Source organism: Sinocyclocheilus rhinocerous, unplaced genomic scaffold, assembly GCF_001515625.1.
Source record: "Sinocyclocheilus rhinocerous isolate Xijiao unplaced genomic scaffold, SAMN03320098_v1.1 scaffold57, whole genome shotgun sequence".
Classification (NCBI taxonomy): Eukaryota; Metazoa; Chordata; class Actinopteri; order Cypriniformes; family Cyprinidae; genus Sinocyclocheilus; species Sinocyclocheilus rhinocerous.
Window position 1 is genome coordinate 2,088,727 of NW_015652130.1, and position 27,438 is coordinate 2,116,164.

General features: G+C 36.7%; 2 protein-coding genes and 1 pseudogene across 8 annotated transcripts in view; 2 read left to right on the top strand and 1 right to left on the bottom strand.

Annotated features, from left to right (window-relative positions):
• The window catches only part of LOC107713535 (protein polybromo-1-like), an 18,464-nt gene extending 4,714 nt beyond the window's left edge, over positions 1–13,750 (top strand). For 2 of the 7 annotated variants that reach the window (XM_016519073.1, XM_016519072.1), the window contains exons 5-30: positions 342–494; positions 605–721; positions 811–879; positions 1,374–1,472; positions 1,561–1,646; positions 1,720–1,811; positions 1,976–2,183; positions 2,282–2,423; positions 2,637–2,719; positions 2,827–3,106; positions 3,911–4,016; positions 4,127–4,790; positions 5,784–5,995; positions 6,153–6,347; positions 6,496–6,653; positions 7,014–7,256; positions 7,343–7,488; positions 7,599–7,756; positions 8,289–8,472; positions 8,630–8,837; positions 9,089–9,287; positions 10,355–10,525; positions 10,965–11,129; positions 11,669–11,736; positions 11,821–12,025; positions 12,990–13,750. In XM_016519073.1, the coding sequence (XP_016374559.1) occupies positions 342–494; positions 605–721; positions 811–879; positions 1,374–1,472; positions 1,561–1,646; positions 1,720–1,811; positions 1,976–2,183; positions 2,282–2,423; positions 2,637–2,719; positions 2,827–3,106; positions 3,911–4,016; positions 4,127–4,790; positions 5,784–5,995; positions 6,153–6,347; positions 6,496–6,653; positions 7,014–7,256; positions 7,343–7,488; positions 7,599–7,756; positions 8,289–8,472; positions 8,630–8,837; positions 9,089–9,287; positions 10,355–10,525; positions 10,965–11,129; positions 11,669–11,736; positions 11,821–12,025; positions 12,990–13,153 (4,575 nt within the window). In that variant the 3' untranslated portion in view covers positions 13,154–13,750. Of the gene's footprint in view, positions 1–341; positions 495–604; positions 722–810; positions 880–1,373; positions 1,473–1,560; positions 1,647–1,719; positions 1,812–1,975; positions 2,184–2,281; positions 2,424–2,636; positions 2,720–2,826; positions 3,107–3,910; positions 4,017–4,126; positions 4,791–5,783; positions 5,996–6,152; positions 6,348–6,495; positions 6,654–7,013; positions 7,257–7,342; positions 7,489–7,598; positions 7,757–8,288; positions 8,473–8,629; positions 8,838–9,088; positions 9,288–10,354; positions 10,796–10,964; positions 11,130–11,668; positions 11,737–11,820; positions 12,026–12,989 lie in introns of those variants that run through there. The other 5 variants (XM_016519075.1, XM_016519074.1, XM_016519076.1 and 2 more) reach the window with 5 other exon arrangements.
• A 249-nt stretch (positions 13,751–13,999) lies between these two features.
• On the top strand, positions 14,000–25,687 carry LOC107713478 (double-stranded RNA-binding protein Staufen homolog 1-like). The gene is made up of 14 exons (XM_016518992.1): positions 14,000–14,187; positions 15,262–15,602; positions 16,821–16,942; positions 17,028–17,196; positions 18,932–19,082; positions 19,207–19,378; positions 19,523–19,618; positions 19,747–19,988; positions 20,924–21,122; positions 22,239–22,314; positions 22,408–22,733; positions 22,816–22,938; positions 24,599–24,678; positions 24,879–25,687. Exons 2-14 carry the CDS (start codon positions 15,413–15,415, stop codon positions 24,964–24,966), a joined length of 2,034 nt encoding a protein of 677 aa, XP_016374478.1. The 5' UTR covers positions 14,000–14,187; positions 15,262–15,412; the 3' UTR covers positions 24,967–25,687.
• A 1,131-nt stretch (positions 25,688–26,818) lies between these two features.
• The window catches only part of LOC107713479 (retinol dehydrogenase 10-like), a 5,164-nt pseudogene continuing 4,544 nt past the window's right edge, over positions 26,819–27,438 (bottom strand).

Genomic DNA, 27,438 nt, shown 5'->3' on the forward strand with positions numbered 1-27,438 from the left:
AGTTATTTAATTAAGAAATATGAAGGTGAGTACCTCACCTTCAGCATTATAATGATTTCACCCGCGCCGGACAGAGACTGAGACGGTGCCGCTGCATGTCGTGCCAAACCTCTCACGGCAGCGTCATCAGCATGACATCGTTTTTTTGAGATCGGCCTTTTAGAGACCGCTGATTGATCATCCCAACGTGATTATCGGCCGATAATGATCGGTAGCCGATCAATCGGAGCACCCTTAGTAATAGATGCAATCAACATGGCTATTGCACAAGCAAAACTGTTCAGCATCACAGCCACCGTTAACTCAGAAATGCTAATACACCTGTGGCTCTCTTACAACAGGCTGACAGTGCAGAGTACAGAGCTGCCTGTAGGCTTTTGAACGTCTTCCTGTCTACCAAGAATGAATTGCTACAGGGAGCCGAAGGAGAGGAGGCTGAGGATGATGAGGAAGGTGAAGATGCGGAAAACCCTAGTGCTTCCATGGAAGAGGAGGTTAAAACAATTGACTGATTTTTTCTGTTTGTGTTTATGGAGTTTGTATTATTAATATGCACATCCAGACTGATATAATTTTTTCTCCTCTATACACCTTTGCCCAACAGAGACCACCAAGCTATCTAAAAGCCATACTGGAGCAGCTCTTGGAGGCCATAGTATCATGCACTGATTCCTCAGGGAGGCTTGTTAGCGAGCTATTCCAAAAACTTCCCTCCAAATTGGTTGGTCATTTTGCAGTGTGGATAATCATGACCAGTTTATTACTTTAATTAAAACTGACTTTTCCCCATCCAAATTCTTTCCTTTCCAGCATTATCCAGACTATTATGCCGTAATAAAAGAACCAATAGATCTGCGCACTGTGGCTCAGAGGGTACAGGTGTGTGGTGCTTTGAAAATATGCTAGTGGACTTTAGCAATCAAAATGTGTAGTGGTGTGTATTTGGAGCTGTTATAATCATTTGAACCATGACAATATTGTCAAAGACTGATGTAATATATATCACATGTAATTGTTGTAATAATGATGCCCATTATTTACTTAGCAAGAGTTTTATAATAATTATATTTGTAACTTATGTGCAAGGCTTCCAGTGTCAGGTGCATTCATTTATTTATTTTAGCTGTACAAAAACAGTCCGTTATGCTGCTTGATATTGCAAACTGGTATTTGTTATCATATATTTTTTTTACATTTATTATCGTAATTAGGAACATGCTGATTTGTAGCGCAAATAGTTTTACTGTTTACTTCACTTTATTCTTCTAGTTACTTGCCCAATGAGTCAGGAATCTCTCACATCGACATGAAATGGTTTACTTCCTGTGTTACAAAATAAGGTGAATAGTAGTAATAATTTGTTCTGTTTTTAGGCGGGACATTACAAATCCATCAGTGCCATGGCCAAGGACGTTGATATTTTGACAAAAAATGCCAAAACGTACAATGAACCAGGGTCACAAGTTTTCAAGGTTTGTGCACTTTATACCCTTGTTGTCTATTCATCCTAAACTTTTAACTCTTTGTATACAACGTAAACACATTTTTGTCTTTGTAAAGGATGCAAACACAATTAAGAAGGTATTTGCCCAGAGAAGGACTGAGATTGAGCAGGCTGAACCCACTAAATCTAGCCTCCGCATCAGGTATTTCTTCTTTTCCTCAACTGGTTGCTTTGAAGTTGCATCTTTTAGTCTGTAACATACTGTGTTTTGCTAGAAATCGGAGGTCTGCTCAGGGTGACCGGCTGTCTGCCATCACTATGGCTCTTCAGGCTGGATCCGAAAGTGATGAAGACTCTATTCTGACAGGTACATATCCACAGTTCCCTTTGTCCAAGACAACTCTATAGCAATCCATTTGAAAGAGTCTGCCAACACTCTTATTCAAAAATACATTTGCAATGTCTGCAGCTTAATATATCTGAAGGCTTGTTCTTTGAAACACCTTTGTCTGTCCTTATACTTTGTCTCAGGCACTGTACGTTATGACACTGGAGAATCGGAGGCAGATTGCGGTCTCGGTGCAAGTGACCCAATCTTCTTGTTGTACCAGTCAGTGCGAGGAGCCCGAAGTGTTCAGGGGCTGCTTCTCGCTGAACCCTTCCTCCAACTGCCCGCACGAAGAGAATACCCAGACTACTACCATCAGATCAAAAACCCCATCTCCCTTCAACTGATCAGGTGTGGATAACCCACGTGATATATCTGCTGATTTGAATCGTGATGTTTGAAAGCAGTCAACATTTACACACTTTTTCCATATTTTCTATTCTTTATAGGGATAAAATGAAGAATGGGGATTATGAAGGAATCGAGCAGATTGAGGCTGACCTCACGTTAATGATTGAGAATGCTAAACGCTACAACATGCCCAACTCCACCATATACAAACGTGCTCAGAGGTTACAGCAAATAATGCAGGTCAGTCTGCTTTAGAATTAGAATTAGAATGTCTTTATTGTCATTGTACAGGTGTACAACGAAAATCTTTTGGCTCCCAGTACAGAAAGTAAAAAGTTTAAGAACTAAAGGTCTTCTCCAAAACCTACTGAGAAATCTACTGCAAGAATGTCCTAGTGTTTCAGGGAAATGAGAAAAAAGGGTTATTGTTTTTTGGTTGAATGTGTGTTCTAGCAAAAGAAAAGAGAGGTTCGAGATGACGATGAAGGAGATGTCTCTACTGCAAATTCTGACTTGGGAAGTAGTAAAAGGAAAAGGTAATTTTTAAATGATGTCACTCTCATTTTTTTTTTACCCATATGACTTGCAGTCAGTAATATGTTTTAAAAAAAATTTTAATGCTGCCATTATCTGGTCCTTAAAGCCACAAGAAGAACACCAAGAAAAACCGAATGAAGATGCTGTATGCTGCAGTGACTGAGGCACGTGAGGCAGGCACTGGACGGCGCCTCTGTGATCTCTTCATGGTGAAACCCTCTAAGAAGGATTACCCAGACTATTACCAGATCATCCAAGACCCAATGGACCTGCGTACCATCGAGAACAATATCCGCACTGAGCGTTATAACAATGAGGAAGCACTTATGGATGACATGAAGCTAATGTTTCGCAATGCCCGCCACTATAATGAGGAGGGATCTCAGGTGAGCATCATTACTTTACTCAAGCTGAATGCTAAATTGTAATACACTACTGTTCAAAAGTTTGGGGTCAGTAAAACATTTTTTCTTAAAAGAAATTAATATTTTTATTCAGCATGGAGGCATTAAATTGATCAAAAAGACAAAAATGTAATGACAAAGACATTTATAATGTTGCAAAAAAAAAAAAATCACATAAATGCTGTGCTTTTGAACTTTCTATTTTTCAAAGAATCCTGAAAAATGTCACAGTTTCCACAAAAAAATATTTAGCATTAAAAAATTTTTTTAATGTTGAGAATAATAATATGAAATGTTTATTGTGCATCAAATCAGCATATTAGAATGATTTCTGAAGGATCATGTGACACTGAAAACTGGAGTAATGGCTGCCTAAAATTCAGCTTTGCCGTCACAGGAATAATCTGCATTTTAAAATATATATATATATATATATATATATATGCAAGTTATTTAAAATTATAATAATTCACAATATACATGTATTACTGTTTTTTTTTTACTCAAAAATGCAGCCTTTGAGAATGAGAAACATCTTTCAAAAACATTAAAAGTCTTACCAACCCCAAACTTCTGTCTATATTTAGTTGCTCATTCTTGTCTTTTACAAGTATGTCTATGATGATTTACAGCGGTGTTAAAGGAACCTTTCATTCAGAAATAATATTTCTTCAATATTTAATTGTGTGGGTTCAAACCCGAATATAGTGTCTAAAATTGAAAAGACCTAATTTGAAGAGTCTAATTTGAACTTTATGCTTGCCATTTAATTTTTTTTACCTGCAGGTTTATAATGATGCAAACATCTTGGAGAAGATAGTTAAGGATAAACAGAAGGAGCTTGGCCCTCCTCCTGAGGAAGATGACATGGGCTCTCCCAAACTCAAGCTTCGTATGTTTTTTTTTGGCTAAAATTGGACACTTTAAGGCACTAATAAAGAAACAAATTTTAGATAATTTTTTTTTTTTAGGATTTTTATTGAATTCCTTTCTTTTTTCTAGGCCGTAGTGGAGTTGCTGCCTCACCTAAAAAGGCCCGCACCCAGACCACCCCACTCCAGCAGAAGCTTACTGATCTCTACGAAGCAGTGCGCAACTTCACAGACAGTCGTGGCCGACGTCTCAGCACCGTTTTCCTGCGTCTTCCATCACGTTCTGAGCTGCCTGACTATTATGCCGCCATTAAGCGTCCTATTGACATGGAACGTATACGCAGCTACATGGTACAGGGACGTTATCAAGATATTGACTTGTTAGCAGAAGATTTTATCCTTATGTTCAACAATGCCTGCACCTACAACGAGCCCGAGTCTCTGATATACCGAGATGCACTGCTGCTCCATCGAGCCTTCCTGGAAGCCCGTCGACAAATTGAGGATGAAGAGGAGGGAGATGAAGGTGGACTGGGGGGTTTGTCGGTTGCCTCTCTCGTGCGTGAGCTCATCAGGAACCTCTTCGTTTCGATGATGGGCCACCAGGATGACGAAGGCCGCTGCTATAGTGACTCTTTGGCAGAGGTTCCCGCCATCGACCCCGCTAATCCAGAGGACCCGCCCCTCACTTTAGATATTATTCGTAATAATGTGGATCATGGCCGCTATCGGAGACTGGATGTGTTCCAGGAGCATGTGTTTGAGGTGCTGGAGAAAGCAAGACGTCTCAACAGGTAAGCAGCAGGGAAGAGTGAAAATTAGCTATTCTTGTCACCATTAAAAAAACTGGAATTTAAAAGATGCCACTTTCTATAAAATTAACAGGAATGGATTTAGGCTTTAAAAATGACAGAAAAAAAACACCATAAAAGGCTCCTTATGACTTGATCTATATGCCAGTGTTTTCTCTTCCCCTCGTTGTGTCTTTCTCAAACCTCATTCCACAATTTAGCATATTGGACCACTTTTATGAGATGTTTTTTATGCTTTTTTAAAATGTTTTCCATATTTTATTAGGGTCCCTGTGCAGTACGGAAAAGTAGGAACTTTTAGTCTTTTCCTATTTGAGCCAACTTTTAGATTTTTTGTCATTTCCAGGTCAGGATAAGTATGGAAAATCAGATAATGGTTAAATAAAATCTGTTTTCTAAAATTTTAAATTAAAAAAAATATATATATAATGTATATAAAACAAAAATAATTATCCGAAGAGTGTTTTTCATGATGTTTAGAGTAGGTATAGTAAAAGAAAAAAGTGATTGTTTAACACAACTGAATGACTATTATAGATATTCAATATGCAAATTATTGCCATTTTTTGAAAATATTTTCTAAATAGATGTAATCAGTAACAATATTATTTTAAAACTTGAAATGTGACTTTAAAGTATTTAAAATGTATGCAGTCTGTGAAAGTGTATCAAATATAATCCTGTAGTTTAACTTGTCAGACTTAATAAAATGCTTTGCATTGAACTCTCTGACATAGCTACAATATTCTGGCATTATTTGGCAACATAATAGCAATAGTCCCATGGGGGAAAAAATATTTACAGATTTTGGAATGACATGAGAGTGAGTGAATGATGAAAAGAACTTCATGAATAATTCCTTTAAGCTCCGTTCAAGTCTAACAGAGTGAAGTTTGATGGTAGAGTCAACATGAATAGAAATCAAGTTTAGGACCGGTAATCTGAGAATTCATTACAGCTGTTGTGCGTTTCCAGGACCGATTCTGAGATCTTTGAAGATTCTGTGGAGTTGCAGCATTTCTTTGTGAAGATCCGTGACGAGCTGTGCAAGAATGGTGAAATCTTGCTGACCCCAGCACTGAGCTACACATCCAAACATCTGCATGCCGACATAGATCAAGAGAAGCGAGAGAAACTGCCCCAAGAAACCGAGGAAGACCGGCTGAAACGGGAAGAAGACAGAAAAGGTTCTTTGCTCTTGATGTTTTCAGAAATTGCTTTGCTGTTGCTTCTAGCATTTTTAAAGTTATGTAACACCTTGGGATACCCTTTAAAGTCTTGCTGCATTAATGACTGTCTCTTATAGAAGTGTAATAATGTGCACTTTGCTTTTATGACTAATAGCTCTTCCAGAAGAGGACAAAGCAGAGGGTGCTGCAGGAAGCCAGTGGCCGTCGGGTCCTCAAAGCTCATATAGTCAGGACTGCAACTTTGAGAACAACACCTACAGCGTGGGAGATTGTGTGTATGTTCAGCCTTCAGAAGCGAATTTGCAACCTCACATTGTCTGCATTGAGAAACTCTGGAAGGATGAAGCTGGTGCGCACATTCTCACTTTTTCTTTGTTGTCGTTGCTAAATGCTCTATTGCTTTTTTGTTGACGTATCACCTCCATTTGTCAAATGTATATATTTTTTAATATTTCCATTTTCTTGTATTAACAATTGGATGTGTTTGTTGACTGCAGGTGAGCAGTGGATGTACGGATGTTGGTTTTATCGTCCAGGGGAAACTTTCCATTTGGCAACTCGCAAGTTTCTGGAGAAGGAGGTATTCAAGAGTGACTACTACAACCGTGTTCCTTTCAGCAAGATCTTGGGGAAATGTGTTGTGTTGTTTGTAAAGGTGAGTAACATGAGGCAAATATGTTTAAATTGTATTTATTTATTTATTTAGTCATTTAGCAGACGCTTTTATCCAAAGCGACTTACAAATGAGGACAATAAAAGCAGTCAAAACTAACAAAAGAGCAACAATATATAAAGTGCAAATGACAAGTTATTATTATTATATTATTAAATAATACATTTATGTGACCAAGAGGTTCACAAAATAAAGCCATAAGCCACGTGAGGCTATGTGTTGCAATGAAAGTAACATTAATGATATATATCTTATTAAATTTATTTTCGTTTCAATATGTTCCTCACAGGCTCTTGAAGAATTTTGCATTTAATTCTCTTGAATGTGGGATTGTTGTTTTAGGAGTATTTTAAGTTGCAACCAGAAGGCTTTAGACCCGAAGACGTCTATGTCTGTGAAACCCGCTACACTGCCAGGACCAAAACCTTCAAGAAGATCAAAATATGGTCCATGCCGCCAAGCTCTGTCAAACTAGTCTCTCGAGAAGTTCCGTTACCCGTAGTCAGAGTTGCCTCCATGTTTGTCAGTGCAAAAGACAAAGCGGCTGATCTTCCTGATGCGGAGAGTGGTGGCTTCATAGAGAAGGTATGAATGAAATTATTGATTTTGAGTACATTTCTTTTTTTCTTAAATTAAATTAAGCATGTAATACTCTCTTGCACACATTACAGGAGCGAGAAGACGTTCCAGTTGAAGTGGCCAATGGGGAGCCAGGATGCCAGTACTATGAACAGCTCCACTACAATGACATGTGGCTTAAACTGGGCGACTGTGTCTACATACGCTCCCACGAGCTGGTGCGACCACGAGTTGGCAGGTGGGCAAAATCGTGCTTATTTTACCCCAATAACTTATTATAAAAGTACACAATTGTTAGTAATATAAGCCTACAGCATTAGTCTGAGTTGTTATGGTTGATATGGACAGAATCGAGAAGATGTGGTTGCGGGATGGAGCAGCATTCTTCTTTGGACCCATTTTCATCCACCCTGAGGAAACGGAACATGAGCCAACAAAGATGTTTTACAAACGTGAGGTGTTCCTCAGCAGCATGGAGGAGAACTGTCCCATGACCTGCATCTTAGGTATGGGAACTGAGTGAATAAATTAAATGTAATTGTAATAAAATCCTAGTTTTCATATCAGTTTGCTATCCATCCACAACCCACAACCAACCAAACTGTGGGTGTTCAAGCTGTGATAAAGAAATTGTGCCTACCATTCTTGTCAAATGCACATGTTAACACTGGAAATACAATTAAGACCTACTACTTGCAGAAGCTTGCAGTGATTTTATAGTATAAAACTAGCCACCTCAGAACCCTGAATGCATAATTGAATCAGTGCGGGATCACTTGGCTCGAGTAAGAACAAAAAGCCGCCAAATGAAATAAATTATTGCAGATCCAGTAGCAAATGTATCATGTTGAAACTTAAAAGACTGTATTCCCACAAATGGGTTTTTTCAGCTGATTAAGTGCTTGAACAGTTTCATTTTAATTCATCTGTTCTCTTCTTCGGTTCCCTACCTTGTATTTGAAAAAAAACAAAAAAAACTGACTCTGTTTGAAAACTTACTATGGACCATATTTTAAGTCTTTCCCTTTCTTTTCACAGGGAAATGTGTGGTCTCATCTTTTAAGGACTTCCTGTCCTGCAGACCAACTGAATGTCCAGAAGAAGACATTCTCTTGTTTGAAAGTCGCTACATTGAGAGTGAAAAGCAGGTGAAGAAGTTTAAAGCCTTGAAACGCTTCTCCCTCTCAGTCAAGGTCGTTGATGACGAGATCTTCTACTTTAGGTGCTTTTTACTTTCCTACCTTACTTTTAGTGGGCAATATGTGTTACAGCCAGAGTCTTATTGCTTTTATTAATAATTAATGTGCCAGACTTCAAACTAAGGCTCGAAATGGTTGATTGGGTTTAGCGACTAACTGATGCTGTAATTTAATTTTCAGAAAACCCATCGTGCCCCAGAAGGTGCCATCTCCACTGCTGGATAAGAAGATTGAGGAGCTAGAGGCTAAGTTTGCAGACATGGAAGATCTGGATGAAGATATGGATGACCTGGACGAAGATGACGATGAAGCAGCAGCGACGCCCTCAATGCCACCCAGTCAGGCATCCACAACTAGTGACATGGATATGCCTTATACACCACCACAGGTACTCCGGTCTCCCAAGAAATCAGTCATTACCCATCCTGTCCAGTTTTATATGCACAAGAATATTCAGATATGAATTATTTTCCAATTATGTGTGCATCATAAGCAGTTTTTTAGCAAACATGAAACATGAATAAATATATTACATAGTTATTGCTATCAGAAATCCATTGATCAACTTTTATTCTCCATAGTTTTTTCATATTTAACAGTAGCTGACTTTTTCTTTACACCCCTGTTTGCTATGCACAGTCCACGCCAAAGATTAAGGGTATGTCCAAAAAGGAAGGAGCCAAGCGTAAGATCAACATGAGTGGCTACATCCTGTTTAGCAGTGAAGTGAGGGCTATTATTAAGGCTCGTCACCCTGATTTCTCCTTTGGAGAGCTAAGCCGACTGGTGGGCACAGAATGGAGGAACCTGGAAGCTTCTAAGAAGGCGGAATATGAAGGTACGTTCTCAACCCTTCCTGAGAAGTTGCTCTAGCCCTGATTACTTTAGTTCACCTCACATGATCCAAGATGTTGGTGAGCTTGTTTCTTCATTGGAACAGATTTGGAGAAATTTAGTATTATATCACTTGCTCACCTATGGATCCTTTGCAGTGAATGGGTGCCGTCAGAATGAGAGTTCAAACATCTGATAAAAGCATCACAATAATCCACACCACTCCAGTCCATCAATTAACATATTTTGAAGTGAAAAGCGGCATGTTTATAATAAACAAATGCATCATTAAGATGTCTCTAACTTCAAACCATTGCTTCTGGCTAAAATACAAGTCCACTATCCATTACATTGCTTTCTCGCACAGGTCAAGCACCATTTACGAGTGAAAATAGTCCAAAACGGTTCTAACCAAATATGTCCATGGATTTTGATATGAGAGGAAAATAGGGGATGGACTCTTTCACTGGAGGAAGCATTATTATAGTATTTTGACTGGAAGTGATGGTTTGAATGCCTTAAAATGCCTTAATGATGGATTTGTTACTTGCGCACACACACACAGATTTTCACTTCACAAGACCGTAAATGATGTTGATTTGTTGTTGATTACTTGTGAATTACTGTGATGATCAAGTGTTTGAACTCTATGGCACCTGTTGCTAAATTTATTCAAATCGAAAAGAAGTATTAGTATTAGTACATTTTCAGCAAATATTCACTTCAAGGTAAAATATTCCATTATGATAAATATCCAGTCATATCTCAATAAAGCAAGACATTTTTACAAGACACTGTTATGAATACAACCAATTAAGTCACAAGATAAGAGATGCATTTGGGATCTCACATCTGAATGTTTGCATGTCTGCAGCGGAGATTATTTGTCCTCCTTAAGAATAGCCAGCAGTTCATTTTCCCCATAGAAATGAATAACAGTGGTAACCAGGATTAGTTTTCCTCCATGTACAACACATTATTTCTGTATAGAAAATGTTTTTCTTATTCACAGTGTTGCTTAATACAACCACATGCCGAAGAGCCTCAATTCAGTTATCAATGTTTTTACAGAACGGGCAGCTAAACTGGTAGAGCAGCAGGAACGGGAGAGGGTCCTTCAGCAGCAGCAACAGCAGCAGCAGGCTTCCCCAAGAGCAGGTACCCCAGTCGGCTCAATGATGGGGGTGGTGCCTCCCCCAAGCGCTATGGGGATGCTAAACCAGGCCATGCCACCTGTACCAGGTAACGCCAAATCGCCCCCACCCTTGCTGAAAGAGACAGATGCAGCATCCGGGCACCCTCCGACAGTTCTCATCTATTTAAACCATCTGAAACCTCAACTCATCAATCATGTCTCTATCTTCCCCGTACCAAAAGTGTGCCCCATTAGTGACTATTCAGTTCATTTCACTAAATGCCTTTTGTTTGTATGCAAACTTTTTGGTTTTGTTTTTGAATATTGCCACACACTTTTCTTTTTGCATGAGGACGTTTTTTATTAACCCATTAATATTTAGAGCTCTTTTTTTTTTTTTTACTACACGCCTGGATTAACCACATTTTAAAATTTACACTTTCTTTGACATTGATATGACTTGTTATTTTGTAGTTGCATGACTTGTTAGACAACTGCATGTCATCAATGCATGGATCTTTTTGTGCTATCTCCTCCTCACCCAAGGCATAATGGGAAATTATGGCCTGCCCTACATGCCTATGCAGGGTCCTTCTGAGGGCATGATGGGCATGGGTGGCACACCACCTCATCCCATGGGGGTGCCCCAGCTGCCTTCCCAGCACTACCTTCTACCAGGCATGGCCGGGTACCCTGGTATGCCCCATCCGGGTAAGAAGCACCCCGATTAGACAGAAACCCCACCTGAATATCTTCTGACCAGCTCCAATCCAAAAAAAATCTTTTTTTTTTTTCTCTCCTTTCTCTCGGTTTGAAATCATGGCCTTTGTTCCAAAAACTAGTGAGCTGCCTGGACAGCAAGGCAGCTTTATATGGTTTTGAAACAGAGCTGATTGTTTGTACATTATTTTAGTGAATGAAGAAATGCTTTTTATAACTAGATAATATCTGTATTTCTGCATGGTCTAATTTTAGTTGTATCTAATTCATAGGGTGGGAATATTCACACAACACTAACATGCTTTTTTTCTCAATATCTCACCTCACACTTTCTTAATCTATTTTCTACACATGATTTGCATTTCCACTGACTGACTTCACGGAATCATTGTTTTATAAAAACACCACTTGCTTGGGGAAAATGTAACACACATTTATGTAAACAATATTTATTTATTCAGTCGGTGCACATTATTTGCAACCTTATCTGTTGGAGTTGAGATTTAAACTGTTTTTGCTTTCCTACTCAGGTGTGATGGGCCCAGGAATGAACGGCATGGCTGGAAGTCCTGGTCCTGGAAACCATTATGGCATGCAGGTGAAGAACATGTTCATGCAGCTTTCAGTGGTGACGCTAAAGCAGATGCAGATTGTCATCTCTGTCTTTACTTTGTGTTCTCAGATGGGTGGATATGGGCCAGGACAGCAAGCTCCACCACCATATCCAGGTCAAGGTCAACCAGGCCAGCAGCAGCCAACCCCGCCTATTTTTGTGGCCCCGCCTCCAAAACCTCAGCGTCTTCTGCATTCAGAAGCTTATTTGAAGTACATTGAGGGCCTGAGTGCAGAATCCTCCACTATTAGCAAGTGGGACCAGAGCCTTAAGGGTAAAGATGATTTGCATGCAAATTGCATATGAGAGTTGTTTTATGTATTCCTTTTTAAGTTCTATACAGTTACAGTAATGTTCAGAAGTTTGAGGTCAGTTAGGTTTATCTTAATTTGACCAAAATTAATACTTTTATTCAGCAAGTATGCACTAGATTGATCAAAAGTGACAGTAAAGACATGTATAAGAATATAAAAATTTCTTTAAGAATATTTAAGATTTCTGTTTCAAATGAATGCTGTTCTTTTGAATGTTTTATGGTTTTTATGAAAATATTAAACAGCACAGCTGTTTTCAACATTGATGATAGTAAGAAATTTTTCTTGAGAACAAAGTCACCATATTAGAATGATTTCTGAAGGATCATGTGACACTGGAGGCTAAAGTAATGGCTGCTGAGAATTTAGCTTTGCCTTCAGATTAACAAATTACATTTTAAAATGTTGAATTAGAAAATGGTTGTTTTAAATTGCAATAATATTTCACAGTATTACTGTTTTTACTGTATGTTTGATCAAATAAATGCAGCCTTGGTGAATTAAGAGACTTCTTTCAAAAACATTTAAATATGTTACAGACACCAAACTTTTGAAAAGTAGTATATACTAAATAATTGCAAATTTATTTTTATTGTTAAAGCAAGTGTTTTATGATATTTGCTTATAAAACACTTCTGTAGCATTTGTACTTTAAATGCTACGCACACACACATATATATATATATATATATATATATATATGGTACATGGTGTCTTGCACCAAAAACATTCATAATTTAGTAATTTAAAGGATTGTTTTCATAAAAATGGCTGCACCATTAAGTCTTCTGTATGTAAATGACTTCTGTGATGTTACAGCCAAAACATCTCTGAATGACCCATTTTTGCTGCTCCGTTTTAGTGGCCTTGTCCCAAATGATGCATGTTTTAAAAAGGTTTTCTTTCTTATTTTCATTCCTTCAGCGCAAAGAAAAGACTGTCGGCTCACCAGGGAGCAGGAGAGCCGTCTCCCTACTCACTGGCTGAAAAGCAAGGGCGCTCACACCACGATGGCCGACGCATTATGGCGACTCCGAGATCTGATGATGAACGACACGCTCAATATCCGACAGTCGTACAACCTTTAATCCTTTGTTTTATCCCCAACTCTCAGGACTCTAATTTATGCAAGCCTTCTCCTACCAAATCTTTCCTATCACAATGTGATAAAGTATTATGTACTGTCGGAAATGCTTCAGCAATAATCTTCTAGTTGTGTGTGTATATGTGTGTGTGTGAGAAATAAAAGTTTTAGCCACATTTAGGTACATATGACGCACTGGAATTAAGTCACTCATGCATCAATTTATAACTACTGACATGGATTTGAAATATGTCACTTTGACTGTTACTTTAAATGAATTTTGGTTGCGTTTATGATGTTGAACCACATCATTTTATATTGCTGAAAACATCACCAATCCTCACAAAGTTCTCTGGCTATGGCCACTCTAGGCTTCAAAAGTTGTAAAAGAACACAGTAGCAGTTTACAAATATATTTTCTTTTTTATACAGAGTCAAAATAAGCTGATAAGTTCCTCTTTATTTTAATGATAATGTAATTTTATTTTTTCATTGTGTACCTCAAAAAAAAAAAAAAAAAGCCTGTGAGAAATGCTAGAACACAGTTGCATTAAGAATGACAAAATTGTCTCAATTTCACCAATAAACAGCATTTCAAATGAATAAAGTATGCTTCAAGTATGTCCAAAACATGTTTGTGAGAGGATTGGGTTACCAACCCCTCCACCCACCACACCACTGTAACATAAGGCCCGCCTAACCACGCCACAAACCTCTGCAGATGCAGATTATGTATAAATACGACTAATTAAAAAGCTGAATTGTAATTTAATGTAGGAATCGATTATTAAAAACCCATTTTTTTCATAATTTTTACCCCACTAATGACTGGCGTGATGTCATTTCCTGGTAGGGGCGGAAAATATCGGTCTATTCTCTTTAGTGTTTGCCCTGTCTACACTCACCCTCTCTACCTCTTCCCGTATTTTCATACTAAACCAGTCCAGAACCCCTTAAAACGGGACGAAACCGAACAGACACTACACGTGAACATCGTAACTCATGGAGTAAATCACAAACGGAGAGAAATAAACGGAGGTGAGCTTTATTCAGCCGGCTTTTGTGGAGATGCGCGAGCTGCTAGTGTGTTAGCTCGAGCCATTCATATTGATCTCAATGGATTTTATCGCATATTGTCATAGCGGCTTTTCACGAAAAACACACGTAACATTATAGAAACTGGGCCGATTTGTTAACGCCATGCTTTTTATATTTATAGCTCTAGTATGTGTATATCGCTGGCTTTGATACTTGTGTAAGGCTAGGAGGAGTCTTGACAGCTGATATTTATTTTTCTGTCCATATTTCCAGCTTGTGCGTTCGTTTTTTTCTTTTAAATGTAAAAAAAAAATCAGTTGACAGTGCATGCTGAAATGCAGTAGGTCAGATCATATTGTACATACTAATTATGTTCAAACTGTGCTAATGTTAGTTTGTAAGATAATCGGTTTAAACTAAATGACACTGCCTGACGTTTCAAGTTTTTTGCAAGGACGATGTCTTTTGATCTTGTGCTGTTAAACAGGTTTCCAGGAATTGTCAGCCAATAAGAGCTTGATGCCATGTTACTGTAATATGATGTTTTTCCATTTTGACATTTGGCATCATTACATTAACCCCATAAATCCTGTAGGCTTGATCAATTTTAAGGCTTTTGAATTCTCGAAATGATCAAAACCTTAATGCCTTAAGTCGCCTGATTGACACTTGAATTTTTTAGCAAGTAAAAGGCTCTTAGTATAAACATGTCCACCTTTAGTTCGTGGTACACGGTCTGTCGTTAATAATTTTTATTATCTAAACGTAAGAATAACTTTTTATATTCTTAGTAATATTTCAAGACGACAATTTACTGGACTAAAGCAACTTAAGTTTACTTGATTATCCATGCATAATTGTTTTTAGGAAAATTCAATTAAAATGTTCCATCATGATTTTGAGGAAAAAAACATTTTATTTGTACATCTCTCAATCGTCATTGTATTACATTGCATTATAGGTTCTGCCCACCACAATAAAAACTGCAGAGCTTTGATTAGCTTTTAATATGATCTTAATGAGACACATTATTGGGAGATAATTACAATCCTTTGAATTTTTCCTCTCTTGCAGGTAAAGCTTTGCAGTCGTCCTTCATTCTACAAACCCTCACTGTATCGCTCTCTCTTTCATACAACCCTTCTTCGTGAAGTTCTCTTCCTACCTGACTGCAAAGTCTATACCTGGTCATTCAAACAACCCACCTTCCTACCAGCCAATCAGAATGTCACAGCTTCAGTTCCAGGCACCTGGCAACCCTGCGCCCAGTGCTGCCCCTTTACAGCTGGCCCCACCCCAACTCGGGTTCAGCATTCCCTGCGCCGCTGCTCCTTTACCCTCGGAGAGTGCCAGTCACCCGCTCCGAAACTCCGCCCTGCCTTCCGCCTCCGCCACGCCCTTCTGCAACCCCACAGGTGGGTGATGCATTATATAGGACTTGACAGTTTGTACATTTTAAATATTCAATTATGCCCAGGCCCATATAGAAATCTCATGGAAAATTTTTAACATTTCAATTCAGCAATAAAATCTGACAACAGTGGTATAAAATTTACCTTTTTATCTCAGAACATGCTGAAAATATATACACTACCATTCAAAATGTGTAGTCTGTAAGATTTGTTTTATTTTTGAAAGAAAGTAATATTTTTATTCAGCAAGAATGCATAACATTTATAAAATTTGACTAATACAAAAGATGGTTACACTTTATTTTAAGGTGTCCTTGTTACAGTGTAATTATACATTTAAGTACTGAGTAATATTAATTAACTACACGTACTTACTATATGGTTAGGATTAGGGTTTGGCTTAAGGTTACTTGCATGTAATTATGCATAATTTATTGATATTATAATAGTAAGTACATGTAACGTGTAACAAGGTCACCAGTGTTACCCAAAAATTTATATTTTAAATAAATACTCTTTTTCTGTTCACCAAAAATATTAAGCAGCACAGCTGTTTTTAATATCAATTACAAAATTGACAATAAAATCTGATAACAGTGGTATAAAAATTGTCTTTTTTTTTATCTCAAACATGCTGAAAAAAAAGAATGCTACTGTTAAAAAGTTTTTTTTTTTAATAAATGTTTTTTTCAGCTAGGATGCATATTATTAATCAAACGTTGCAGTAAAGATATTGATAATATTACAAAATATTTATATTTTAAATAAATGCTGTTCTTTGTAACTTAATGTTCACCAAAATATTAAGCAGCACAACTGTTATCAACATTGATGGTAATAAGAAATGTTTCTTGAGCAGCAAATCAGCATATTAGAATGATTTCTGAAGGATCGTGTGACACTGAAGACTGGAGTAATGACTGCTAAAAAAAATTCATCTTTGCCATCAGAGGAATAAATTACATTTTAAAATATATTAAAATAGAATATAGTTCTTTTAAATTGTAATAATATTTCACACTGTTACTGTTTAATGTATTTTTATCAAATAAATGCAGCCTTGGTGAGCATAAAAGACTTTTCAAAAGCATTAAAAAAAAAAATTTACTGACCCTAAACTTTTGAATAATCTGGGCCTGGTTTTGCCCTAATAACAAAAAATATTTCTCTGAGTTTTAAAATGTTTCCTTCTTGATTTCATCTTTTAATGTTGTCCTCTAGTATCTAACATGGCAAACCCTAAAGAGAAGACCCCTATGTGTTTGGTAAACGAGTTAGCCCGTTACAATAAGATCCAACCTGAATACAAGCTACTCAGTGAACAAGGACCAGCCCACTCCAAGGTAAGACTTGGAGGTTTGTTTTATACACAAACGCACACAACTGTCTCTTCCCGCCTGCCTGAACTTTCTGATGTTGTGTGTTCAGATTTTCTCAGTGCGGTTAACTCTGGGGGATCAGCACTGGGATGCAGAGGGGACCAGTATCAAAAAAGCCCAGCACTCAGCAGCAACATGTGCTCTCGCCCAAACCACTCTCCCCAAACCCAGTCACAGAAGCCCCCGCCACCCAGGTGGGATCTACAAGGGCTCAGAGTGTACGTCCAATTTTTCCCTTTATCTTATTAATAATAAAAAAAAAAACCTTCTCATCCCCACATTATCAAAACTGAATTGTATGAAAGCTTGTTTCCACCACAGAATAAAAAAATTAAAAAAGGTAATCTGTTTTTTCTGATAACTGACTATATCAGTGTATATCTGTTATCAGTTGCAATTCTGACTTTTCTGCAATTGCAAGGACAAAAGTTAGAATTGTGAGAGATAAACTTGCAATTGTAAGAAAAATGCCAGAATTGTGAAATAAAAACACAATTACCTTTTTTATTTATTTTTTATTCAGTGGCAGAACCTGGATTCTATAGAATAGGGCGGTTGAACCCTAAAAAGGCAAAAAAAAAAAAAATTTGTCAAAGAAGTCTGTATGCTGTAGAGAAGGAGTAACTAGTGTCATGCAGAGTTGAGCCCTAATCAAACACACCTGAACCATCTTAACAAAGATGTTCAGGATTACTTGAAAATTACAGGCAGGTGTGTTGGAGCAGGGTTGGAACTGAACTGTCCAGAAACAGCATTTGCTTCATCTGCTTTTAAAACTTTAAATGTGCAGTCACATGAGTTACTTTCATACATGGTGAGTAGTTGATACTAGATTTTTAAATTTTGGGTGAACTGTTCCTTTAAATTTAAAAATAAACATCATCTTTCCACCTATTTTAACTTTGAGTACATCCATTGGGGTTCATTTGTCTTTATGATGTAGTGTACAGTATATCATAGTTTGTTTGTTTTTTTGCATTTACAGTACCATTCAAACGCTTGGTAAAAAGAAATTAATATTTTTATTCAGCAAGGACATGTTAAATTGATCAGAAGTGATGGTAAAGACGGTTACAGAGGATTTTAGGTTATGCTTTACATTAAGTTTTCACTTGTTAACTTTAGTAAATTCATTAGTTAACATGAATTAACAATGAAAAATACTTTAAAAAGCATTAATCAATGTTAATTTGAACATTTACTTATGCGTGATTAAAATCAAAAGGTGTACATGTTAATATTATTTAATGTACTCGAGCTAAAATGAACTAACAATGATCAGTTGTGTTTTTATTAACTAACAGAGGTTAATAAATACAAATGTTTTGCTCACTGCAATAACATTGATAATAGGAAATGTTTCTTGAGCGCCAAATCAGCATATTAGACTGATTTCTGAAGAGTCATGTGACTGACTACGTTTACATGGACATCAGTAATCTAATTATTTACCTTATTCTAAATCATTTGCTGTCAAATGGTTGAGCACTGCGGTGTGTGTATCCTGTCGCAAAATGCGGCGAAAAGTCCTACACGATGATGGTAATAATGTGATTAAGGTGTTTACATGTCTATACTGCACTTCATTAATGCGACTAAAATAGGAATACTCCACACGTCTTAATTCGAATAGTGTTTACTTCGATTATGAATTTAGTCGGATTAAGGTAAGCAAAAATCTCTGTTTACATGGTAGATTCTTAATCAGAGTATTGTCTTAATCGTATTAAAATCTGAGTGTTGTTGTCCATGTAAACGTACTGACTGAAGACTGGAGTAAAGGAGCTGAAAATTCAGCTTTTCATCGCAGGAATAAATTACATATTAAAGTAGAAAAAGGCTACTTTAAACTGCAGTAATATTTTACAATATTAATCTGTTTACAGTAATGGGTTAAACCTCATGAATGTTAGCTGTGCAGTCAGCTGTTTGACATGTTTCTCTCTCATGCAGATAATGTAACCCACACTGTGGAGCTTAATGCACTTTGTATGAAGTTGGGCAAGAAGCCCATCTACAAACCTATAGATGCCTACCAGGGGATGAGACCAGCATTCAACTACAACATCAGAGCACCAGGCCCTTATGCACGCTCCATGCAGCAGTATGCACTCTCTCTTTTAATCTATAATTGAGATTTTGGCTTATGATATATACTCTCATATATGAGAGTGACTAAATGTAATGGATTATATTATATACTGTTTTGCTTTTCTTCTCTTGATCAGTTATTACTACCCATTTCCTCCTGTGGGGCCAGTACTGTATCATATGGAGCTGTCTATCGGTGGACAACAATTCCACGGCAAGGGCCGCACGCGTCAAGCAGCCAAACATGACGCTGCGGCTAAAGCTATCAAATATCTGCAGAACGAGCCAATAATGCAGCAACTTGCTGAGGTGAGAGTTCATACTACTAACGTGATGAATGGGCTATCAGTTGATTCAATCTTGAACTTAGTCTAGAAAATACAAGCAAAATACATTGATCTAATCTGTATTATTAAATCGTGACTGAAAATACATGTCATGTTCATCCTGTAGATGAACGAAGAGCCAGTACAAGAAAACCTTAACAAATCAGAGATCAGCCAAGTGTTTGAGATTGCACTGAAACGCAGCATGCCTGTGAATTTCGAGGTATTTCGTGATCCCATCATGCATAGGTTACAAGTATATAGAAATGCACGTTATAATTAAGCAAAATTTCTTGATCATGCAGATAGAACAATTGTTGACTTTTCTTTAACTTTCCTCACTATATACAGGTGCTAAAAGAGACTGGGCCTCCCCACATGAAGAGTTTTGTGGTGAGGGTAACTGTGGGCGAGTTTTCAGGGGAGGGTGAAGGCAAAAGCAAGAAGATCGCCAAGAAACTAGCTGCCATCGCGGTCCTGGAGGAGCTCCGCAAACTGCCTCAACTACCTGTCACTGACATGATACCACTACGTATTAAAAAGAAAAGCAAGTCCATTATTAAGGTAGAAGATGACTTCGACTGGCTGGGTTAGTTTGATGGCTAGAGTGTTATGCTGATTCAAAAACTCAGAAACTTTGCTAATAATAGTTCAGCCTGGGAAATTAATCATCTTTTTTAGTGATTGCGTTCATTAAATCTCATTTAGCGATTACATAATTGTGCTGGATTAGCCAGTTAGCAAACATAGTCAGTTTGATTTGTTTTAGTCCAAAATCTCTCAACTGCCTTGATGGATAATTCATTGGATGAATAATTAATTGTCTATTTCTTAAAATATTTAAATATTATTTAAATATATATGTGATTTTGTGTAAATATTTGTTATGTAGTGTTCATTTTGTGTACATATTATTTGTTATCATTGTATTGTTTATATTGTCAATATGTTCTGCTCTGTACATATACTATCGTTCAATAGTTTGGGGTTAGTATGATTTTTTTTCCCTAATGTTTTTGAAAAAAGTCTTTCATGCTCACCAGGCAAATTTATTTGTACAAAAATACAGTAAAACAGTAATATTGCATTTTTTTACCATTTAAAATAACTCTTCTGTTTTTATATTTTAAAATATAATTTGTTCCTGTGATGTCAAAGCTGAATTTTCACCTTTCGGTTTCACATGATCCTTCAGAAATCATTATAATATGCTAATTTGATGCTCAAGAAACTATTATTATTATTATTAATGTCAAAAACATTTGTGTTGCTTAATATTTTTGTAGAAACTGTGATACATTCATTTAATGCACCATTGCTAAATATATATATTTTTTTAATTATTAAATATTATTTTTAATTTATTTAAAGTCTTACTGACCCAAAACTTTTGAAAGGTAGTGTGTATATAGAGGTGACTTCCTTTGTTCAGTGCACATTTTGTGTGAAGGTCATGCTATTCTTTTGCCCAGCATTTTCTTGTACAACCTGCAAAATTGCTTCTTGTCAGAAATGTTCCCTGAAAAAGTAATGTGTGCCCCCCCCCCATTACTTTACTTTCTGTTTTACCTCTCATTCAGGTGTCCGTTGGAGGTCAGAATGCAGAGGGAATGGGACCTAGTAAAAAAGTGGCCAAGCGAAATGCAGCCGAGAAGATGCTGGAGCTTCTGGGCTTCAAAGTGCCTCAGCCACAACCACCCAAACCGGCTCTGAAAACGGATGAGAAGGTGAATGCCTGCTTATTAACAGCATTTACACTTTGTATTGAAAACATGTTGGAAGCAGTTACAGGAGTTTTAAAACTGGGGTCCAGGGCTGTAAGGGACTGATAAGTGGGTTCGTGAAATATTTTAAAAGGAAAAAAAATATTTTACAAATTTGTTTTTAGGGCTGTCAAAGTTAAGGTGTGCACTTAATATATATTAATGCAACATGTTTAATGTAATGTGTGTGTGTTTTTTTTTAATCAGGGTGTCCGCGGGTCCTTAAAATGTCTTAAATAACGTTTTCCTAATATAAGGCCTTAAAAAGTGTCTTAAAATGTCTTAAATTCGGATTCGATGGGTCTTAAATATTTTTGATCTCATTACCGCTAAAATATCTTCAGTCTGACGGACCTAATGACTTTATAAATTGTAATAATTTGACATGAAATATGATGCATACATCTAAAAAGGTAAAAAAAAAAAGGCCTTCGTAAAGGTAAATATGCAGATTTAAGTATGTAAAAGCTGATATACATTTACCAAATTTGATTAATATTACTATTTCAGAGCTGTCAAAGTTAAGTTGTGTACTTATTAATGCAACACGTTTAATGTAATGTGTGTGTGTGTTTTTTTTTATACATTCACAAAATTTGATATGACTATTTCAGCTTTGTAAATAAGGGTCAGATTTTTATTTATTTAATTTTTTTGTATTGTTTTGTTTACACAACTAGTTTTTAACAATGAGCAAATAAAACAATATGAATATAGTTTAGTGTAAAAAAAAAAAAAAAAAAAAGGTATAAGAAAAATATTTAGTATAACAATATAAAAGCCAAGTATTTAATTTGGAAAATAATAAATAACCTTTGTTGTCTTTTATAACGTTGCACCTGATAATTTTATCACCCAGCAGAAATCATTTTCTAAAAAAATTTAAAATATTTTATTCCTATCTATTTTTGGAAGGGGATCCCTCATAAGGGGAACGTCATATTTTGTACACTTTGGCATCAAAAAGTTCACCAAAAAAGGAACATTTACTAATTTTCATGTTGTTCCAAATCTTCCAAGATGCATTCCAAGAATCATTTGCATTTGTAAACAGTTATAAACCTGTTTACCTTTGTAAAGGCACCTGCTAAGAAACCTGGAGATGGACGTAAAGTGACCTTCTTTGAGCCGGGCTCTGTGGAGAAGGCTGGTCTTGGTATGTGTTTTGTAGTCAGTTTTCATATTCTGTCATAAATATCATGTTCATGTGAATGTTGTCATATGCAATTGATTCATGTATTTCTCAAAGCAGTCAATAAGGAGGAGGATTTCAGAGTTCCCTTCCTTAGCCATCAGCAGCTTCCTGCTGGCATTTTACCCATGGTGCCTGAGGTGGCACAGGCAGTGGGTGCCAACCAGGGACCCCATGCCAAAGACTACGGTCGCACAGCTGCCCCCAACCCAGCCAACGCCATAGTAACGGCCATGATTGCCAATGAGCTGCTGTACGCCGGGACGTCCCCGACCGCGGAGGGTATACTGAAGACCAACAACAGCTTGGCACACAGACCCCACGGACCCCTTACCAAACCATCTGAACAGCTCAGCTACTTGGCCATTGTACAGGGCTTACAGGTATTGAATCTAACAGTGAACACACACTTATCCACCCCAGTGATGTTGCTCAACCAATCGGTACCTTTTGTTTTTTGTACAGGTTGAATACAAAGACTTTCCCAAAAACAACAAGAATGAGTTTGTGTCTCTGATCAACTGCTCCTCTCAGCCCCCTCTCATCAGCCATGGCATCGGCAAGGATGTGGAGTCCTGCCATGACATGGTAAGTTGTATGTTAATAATAATAATAATAATAATACTAACACAGTTATCGTGTCATACTATATATATTTTTCTCAAAAAAAAAAAAAAAATTCAGCAAGGATGCATTAAATAGATCAAAGGTGACAGATAAGACTAAAATATCAAAGACAATGTTTAATATACCTTCGACTCGATTCGTCTGAAAGAAGAAAGTCATATCCACCTAGGATGACTTGAGGGTGAGTAATTCATGGGCTAATTTTCATTTTTGGGTGAACTAACCCTTTAATAAAAAGAAACATTTAAAATAAATGTTGTTCTTTTGAACTTTGTTCATCAAAGAATCCTAAAAAACTGTTTCTCTGTTTTCACAAAAATATTAGGCAGTTTTAAACATTGATATTAATAAGAAATGTTTCTTCTGAAGAATCTTGTGCAGAGTTATTTTAGTGTCATTGAGATACTATAATAGATTTTATTACATTTTTGAATTCAGTTTTATTTTTATATTTTCTGCTTTCATGTTAATTTTAGTTGTTTTTTTTGCGTGTACATTTTTGACATGTTCATTAGTTTTTGTTGTTTTTAAATGTCTTAGTTTTTATTTTTCAGTTTTAGTCATTTTAGTAAATCGAGTTAAACTAAATGAAAATGAGTAATGTTGCCTTGGAAACTGAGTTTAAGTGTTTTATATTTCAGTTAACATTTATTACAATTAGCAGAATTTTTTATGGTTTTAGTTAACTAAAAATCCTGATTGTGAAGACTGGAGTAATGGCTTCTGAAAATTCAACTTTGTCTTCACAGGAATAAATTAAATGTTAAAATATATTAAAATAGAAGATAGATTTTAAATTACAGTAACATTGTGAAATGTTACTGTAATTTAAAATCTGTTTTGTATGTGTATATCTATGATATAATATCTATAATAAAAAAAAAATTATAATTAAAATTCAGCTTTCCCACCACAGGAAAAAATATAATTTAAAGTACAGTGGTGGCCAAAATTATTAGAACACTAGTATTTTCACCAGCTAAAAAATGGTTGAAGCCAGGTATTTATATTTTTTGCTGTAGTGTGTGTCAGTAGGAAATATCATTAATTGTAATAATCCAGTGAGATTTTTGTTTGCACAAGGAGTCTGACAGCAGCCAGTGCTCCACACAGAGATCTGATCTCATCATCATCATCATCATCCAGTCTGTCTAGAATGACATGAAGAAACCGAACAAACTGAGACAGACTAAATCCAGAAGAACTGTGGCAATGTATCCAAGATGCTTGAAGAAACCTACCCGCAAAACTACAGCACTGTTAAAAGTCATAGGCACTTGTGTAAAAATGCTGTAAATGGATTACAGGATGCTGTCAAAAATAATGTCATAAATAGATTTTCTTTATAAATTAACTTCTATTAACTAAATTAAATCAACATTTGGTGTGACCATCCTTTGCGTTTAAAGCAGCTTTTGCCCTAGGTGCACTTGTGCATAGTTTTTCAGGTAGCTTTGCAGGTAGGTCTCTTGAAGCATCTTGGAGACGTTGCCACAGTTCTTCTGGATTTAGTCTGTCTCAGTTTGTTCTGTTTCTTCATGTCATTCTAGACTGTGTATGTGTATGTATGTATCAACGACGTGTATCTTGTTTACTGCAATGTATTTTTGTCTCTAAACAGGCTGCTCTGAACATCCTGAAGCTCCTGTCAGAACTTGACCAGCAGTCCAATGAGCGCACAGCTAATGGACCAATGACAGGGTCAGTCTTAAATGTTAAAAAGGCTCTTATTAATTTTTACAGTATGTTACCATACATGGACTTTGTAGGTGCCTTTCAAAGTCATTTAAAATTTTTAGTTTAAGTGGCAGTTATTTAAAGTACATAGCTAAAGATAGAGCTGATAAGAGTCCAGTAACTGCATACATTGCAATTCATTTCTCACGTGTCTCCCTCTATAGGTGCAACAAACAAGACCTCAAGGGCGATGCATTATTAAAACCGGCTAACTCAAGCACCATCGGAAAGACTCTGGACGGCACAGTATAGAATTGACTCTTCGATTGGTCGTTTTATTTGCGAAACACTAGAGAAAAGTCAGAAGCAGAGTTTTGATTGGCTGCTCAAAAAGGCCTTTTGAGTAATTCTTAATAGATCTTAGATTTAAAAAAGTTACAACAGTTAAACAAGGTCAAGAGATGTGGATGATGTTAAATCGTTCACACGCAGTGATACATTTTTAAACTCTAAGGCTTTGGAAAAGTCGCCTCATCATATCCAGTGAAGTGGTGGTTTTGTTTTCGTCGTTAAATTGTAAAATGATTATCGTGAAGTTTGACTTGAGTAGATTGGCTTTTCTTTGTTGCTCCAAGGACGTCATGTTTTCAGTGTCATGATTTTTTGTTCTCGCTTTTATTTTTCGTTTATTTTTAATGCTGTATTATAGGAACCCAGCGAGTTGGGTTGTGTTAGCGCTGTTGTGAAGTGCAGTATAAAACATCATTGAAGGATATGATGAAGCTCTCAAATACGTCTATGCTGTGGCGGTTTTTCTCCAGTGCTTTTTGAGTTACAATGACGACCATAACACTCACACAAAAAAAGTTTAAATTTCGTCTACATTTTCATGTAGGTCTGGAAAAATGTTGTTGTGACTTCAGTGTTGAGTGTGTGGTGGTGTTTTTTGTTGTGTATGGAAGCGAGTGAGTGAATGTTTGTTTCAAGCACGATAATCTTCAGTCATGTCAATTAAACTGATGCATTCTCCTATCAGTGTTGACCCCGCCCATCTCTCTACCAGTTGCATTTTGTTTTCCTCATGGAATAGTAGTAAAAATGATGTGCCTCTTGCACAAATAAAAACATTGTATGTGTGTGTGCTGTAAATACTAATCTCAGGGATTCCACAGTTATGGAAAACCTGTAAATAAGGGAAAATTGACTGAATATAAGGAAAATAGCCTTTTTTTTTTTTATAGTGAATAAGATTTTATTCTAGTAATTTTCTAAAGAAAATAAACTTTTTAATTTAAAATATTACATATTGAAACAAATGTATTATAACAAATAATTATATATATGTATATGTGTGACCCTGGACCACAAAACCAGTCTTAAAGGAACACTCCACTATTTTTGAAAATAGGCTCATTTTCCAACTCCTCTAGAGTTAAACAGTTGAGTTTTACCGTTTTCGAAACCATTCAGCCGCTCTCCCTCCCTGGGGATAGCACTTTTAGCTGTAGCTTAGCATAGATCATTGAATCTGATTAGACCGTTAGCATCTCGCTCAAAAAAGACCAAAGAGTTTCTATATTTTTCCTATTTAAAACTGGACTCTTCTGTAGTTACATCGTGTACTAAGACCGACGGAAAATGAAAAGTTGCGATTTTCTAGGCCGATATGGCCTCTCATTCCGGCGTAATAATCAGCGATTTTCTCAATATTTTGATTTTTTTGCACCCTCAGATTCCAGATCTCAGCCAAATATTGTCCTGTCCTAACAAACCATACATCAATGTAAAGCTTATTTATTCAGCTTTCAGATGATGTATAAATCTCAATTTAAAAAAATGGACCCTTATGACTGGTTTTGTGGTCCAGGGTCACATATATATATAAACGCGTTTGTTTTATGAACTAAGTACAACAAACTCTCCATTTTAATGTAAAGGGAAGCCAAGGACAAAAACATGTACACATATAGGTTAAATTTTATACATATTGGACATATTTATTACACAATATTTAAATATATTTTTAGAAGATACCCATTTCACTTCAAACATTAATTTACCCAAACATCCATAATATAAACTAAGTAACATTAAAAAGAATTTCACACATTAGTTGCTGCAGCTGTTCAAAAAAGACCAGTCAGATCTGTAGCGTTCCAGATGTTTAGGCAGCCTTTATGGCACCATTAGCTGCTCTTTTCTTCCTCATGGTCTTAGTGAATGGGTACATACACTTGTCTAAACCCAGAAAGTGACGCATCACTGCATTGTATTCCCATGGAAACGGACTGCAAAGGCAAGATGTCAGTTAAGTGAAAAACTAATGTGTAGGGCATCAAGGTTTGCTATTATAAAAACAGCAAGAACATGTGTGGTGCCATAAATGAGGCAGAATTATTTACTGTGGTGCCAATGTGAATAGAAATAAGAGTTAAAGGGGTCATAGGATGCTACATGCACTTTTACAAGTTGTTTGAACTGAAATGTGTGTTGGCAGTGTGTGTACACAACCACCCTATAATGATAAAAATCCACCCAGTGTTTTTTTTTTAATCTCGTTAAATGTTTTCCCCTTTCTCAAATCGAGCCGATCTCAGATCTCCCCTCCCACGATAGTTTGATTGACAGAGTAGCGTTTCAGCACAGACTGGACTGGCGTCTTACCTTAGCTCCGCCCTGAGTGAGCTGTCATCAGTCCGCCATTGTTTCACCGCCGGAGCAGATGTAGACAAGAATGACTCCTAAGCGATTGAGGTGTTCTGTTGTTGGATGTAATAATGAACA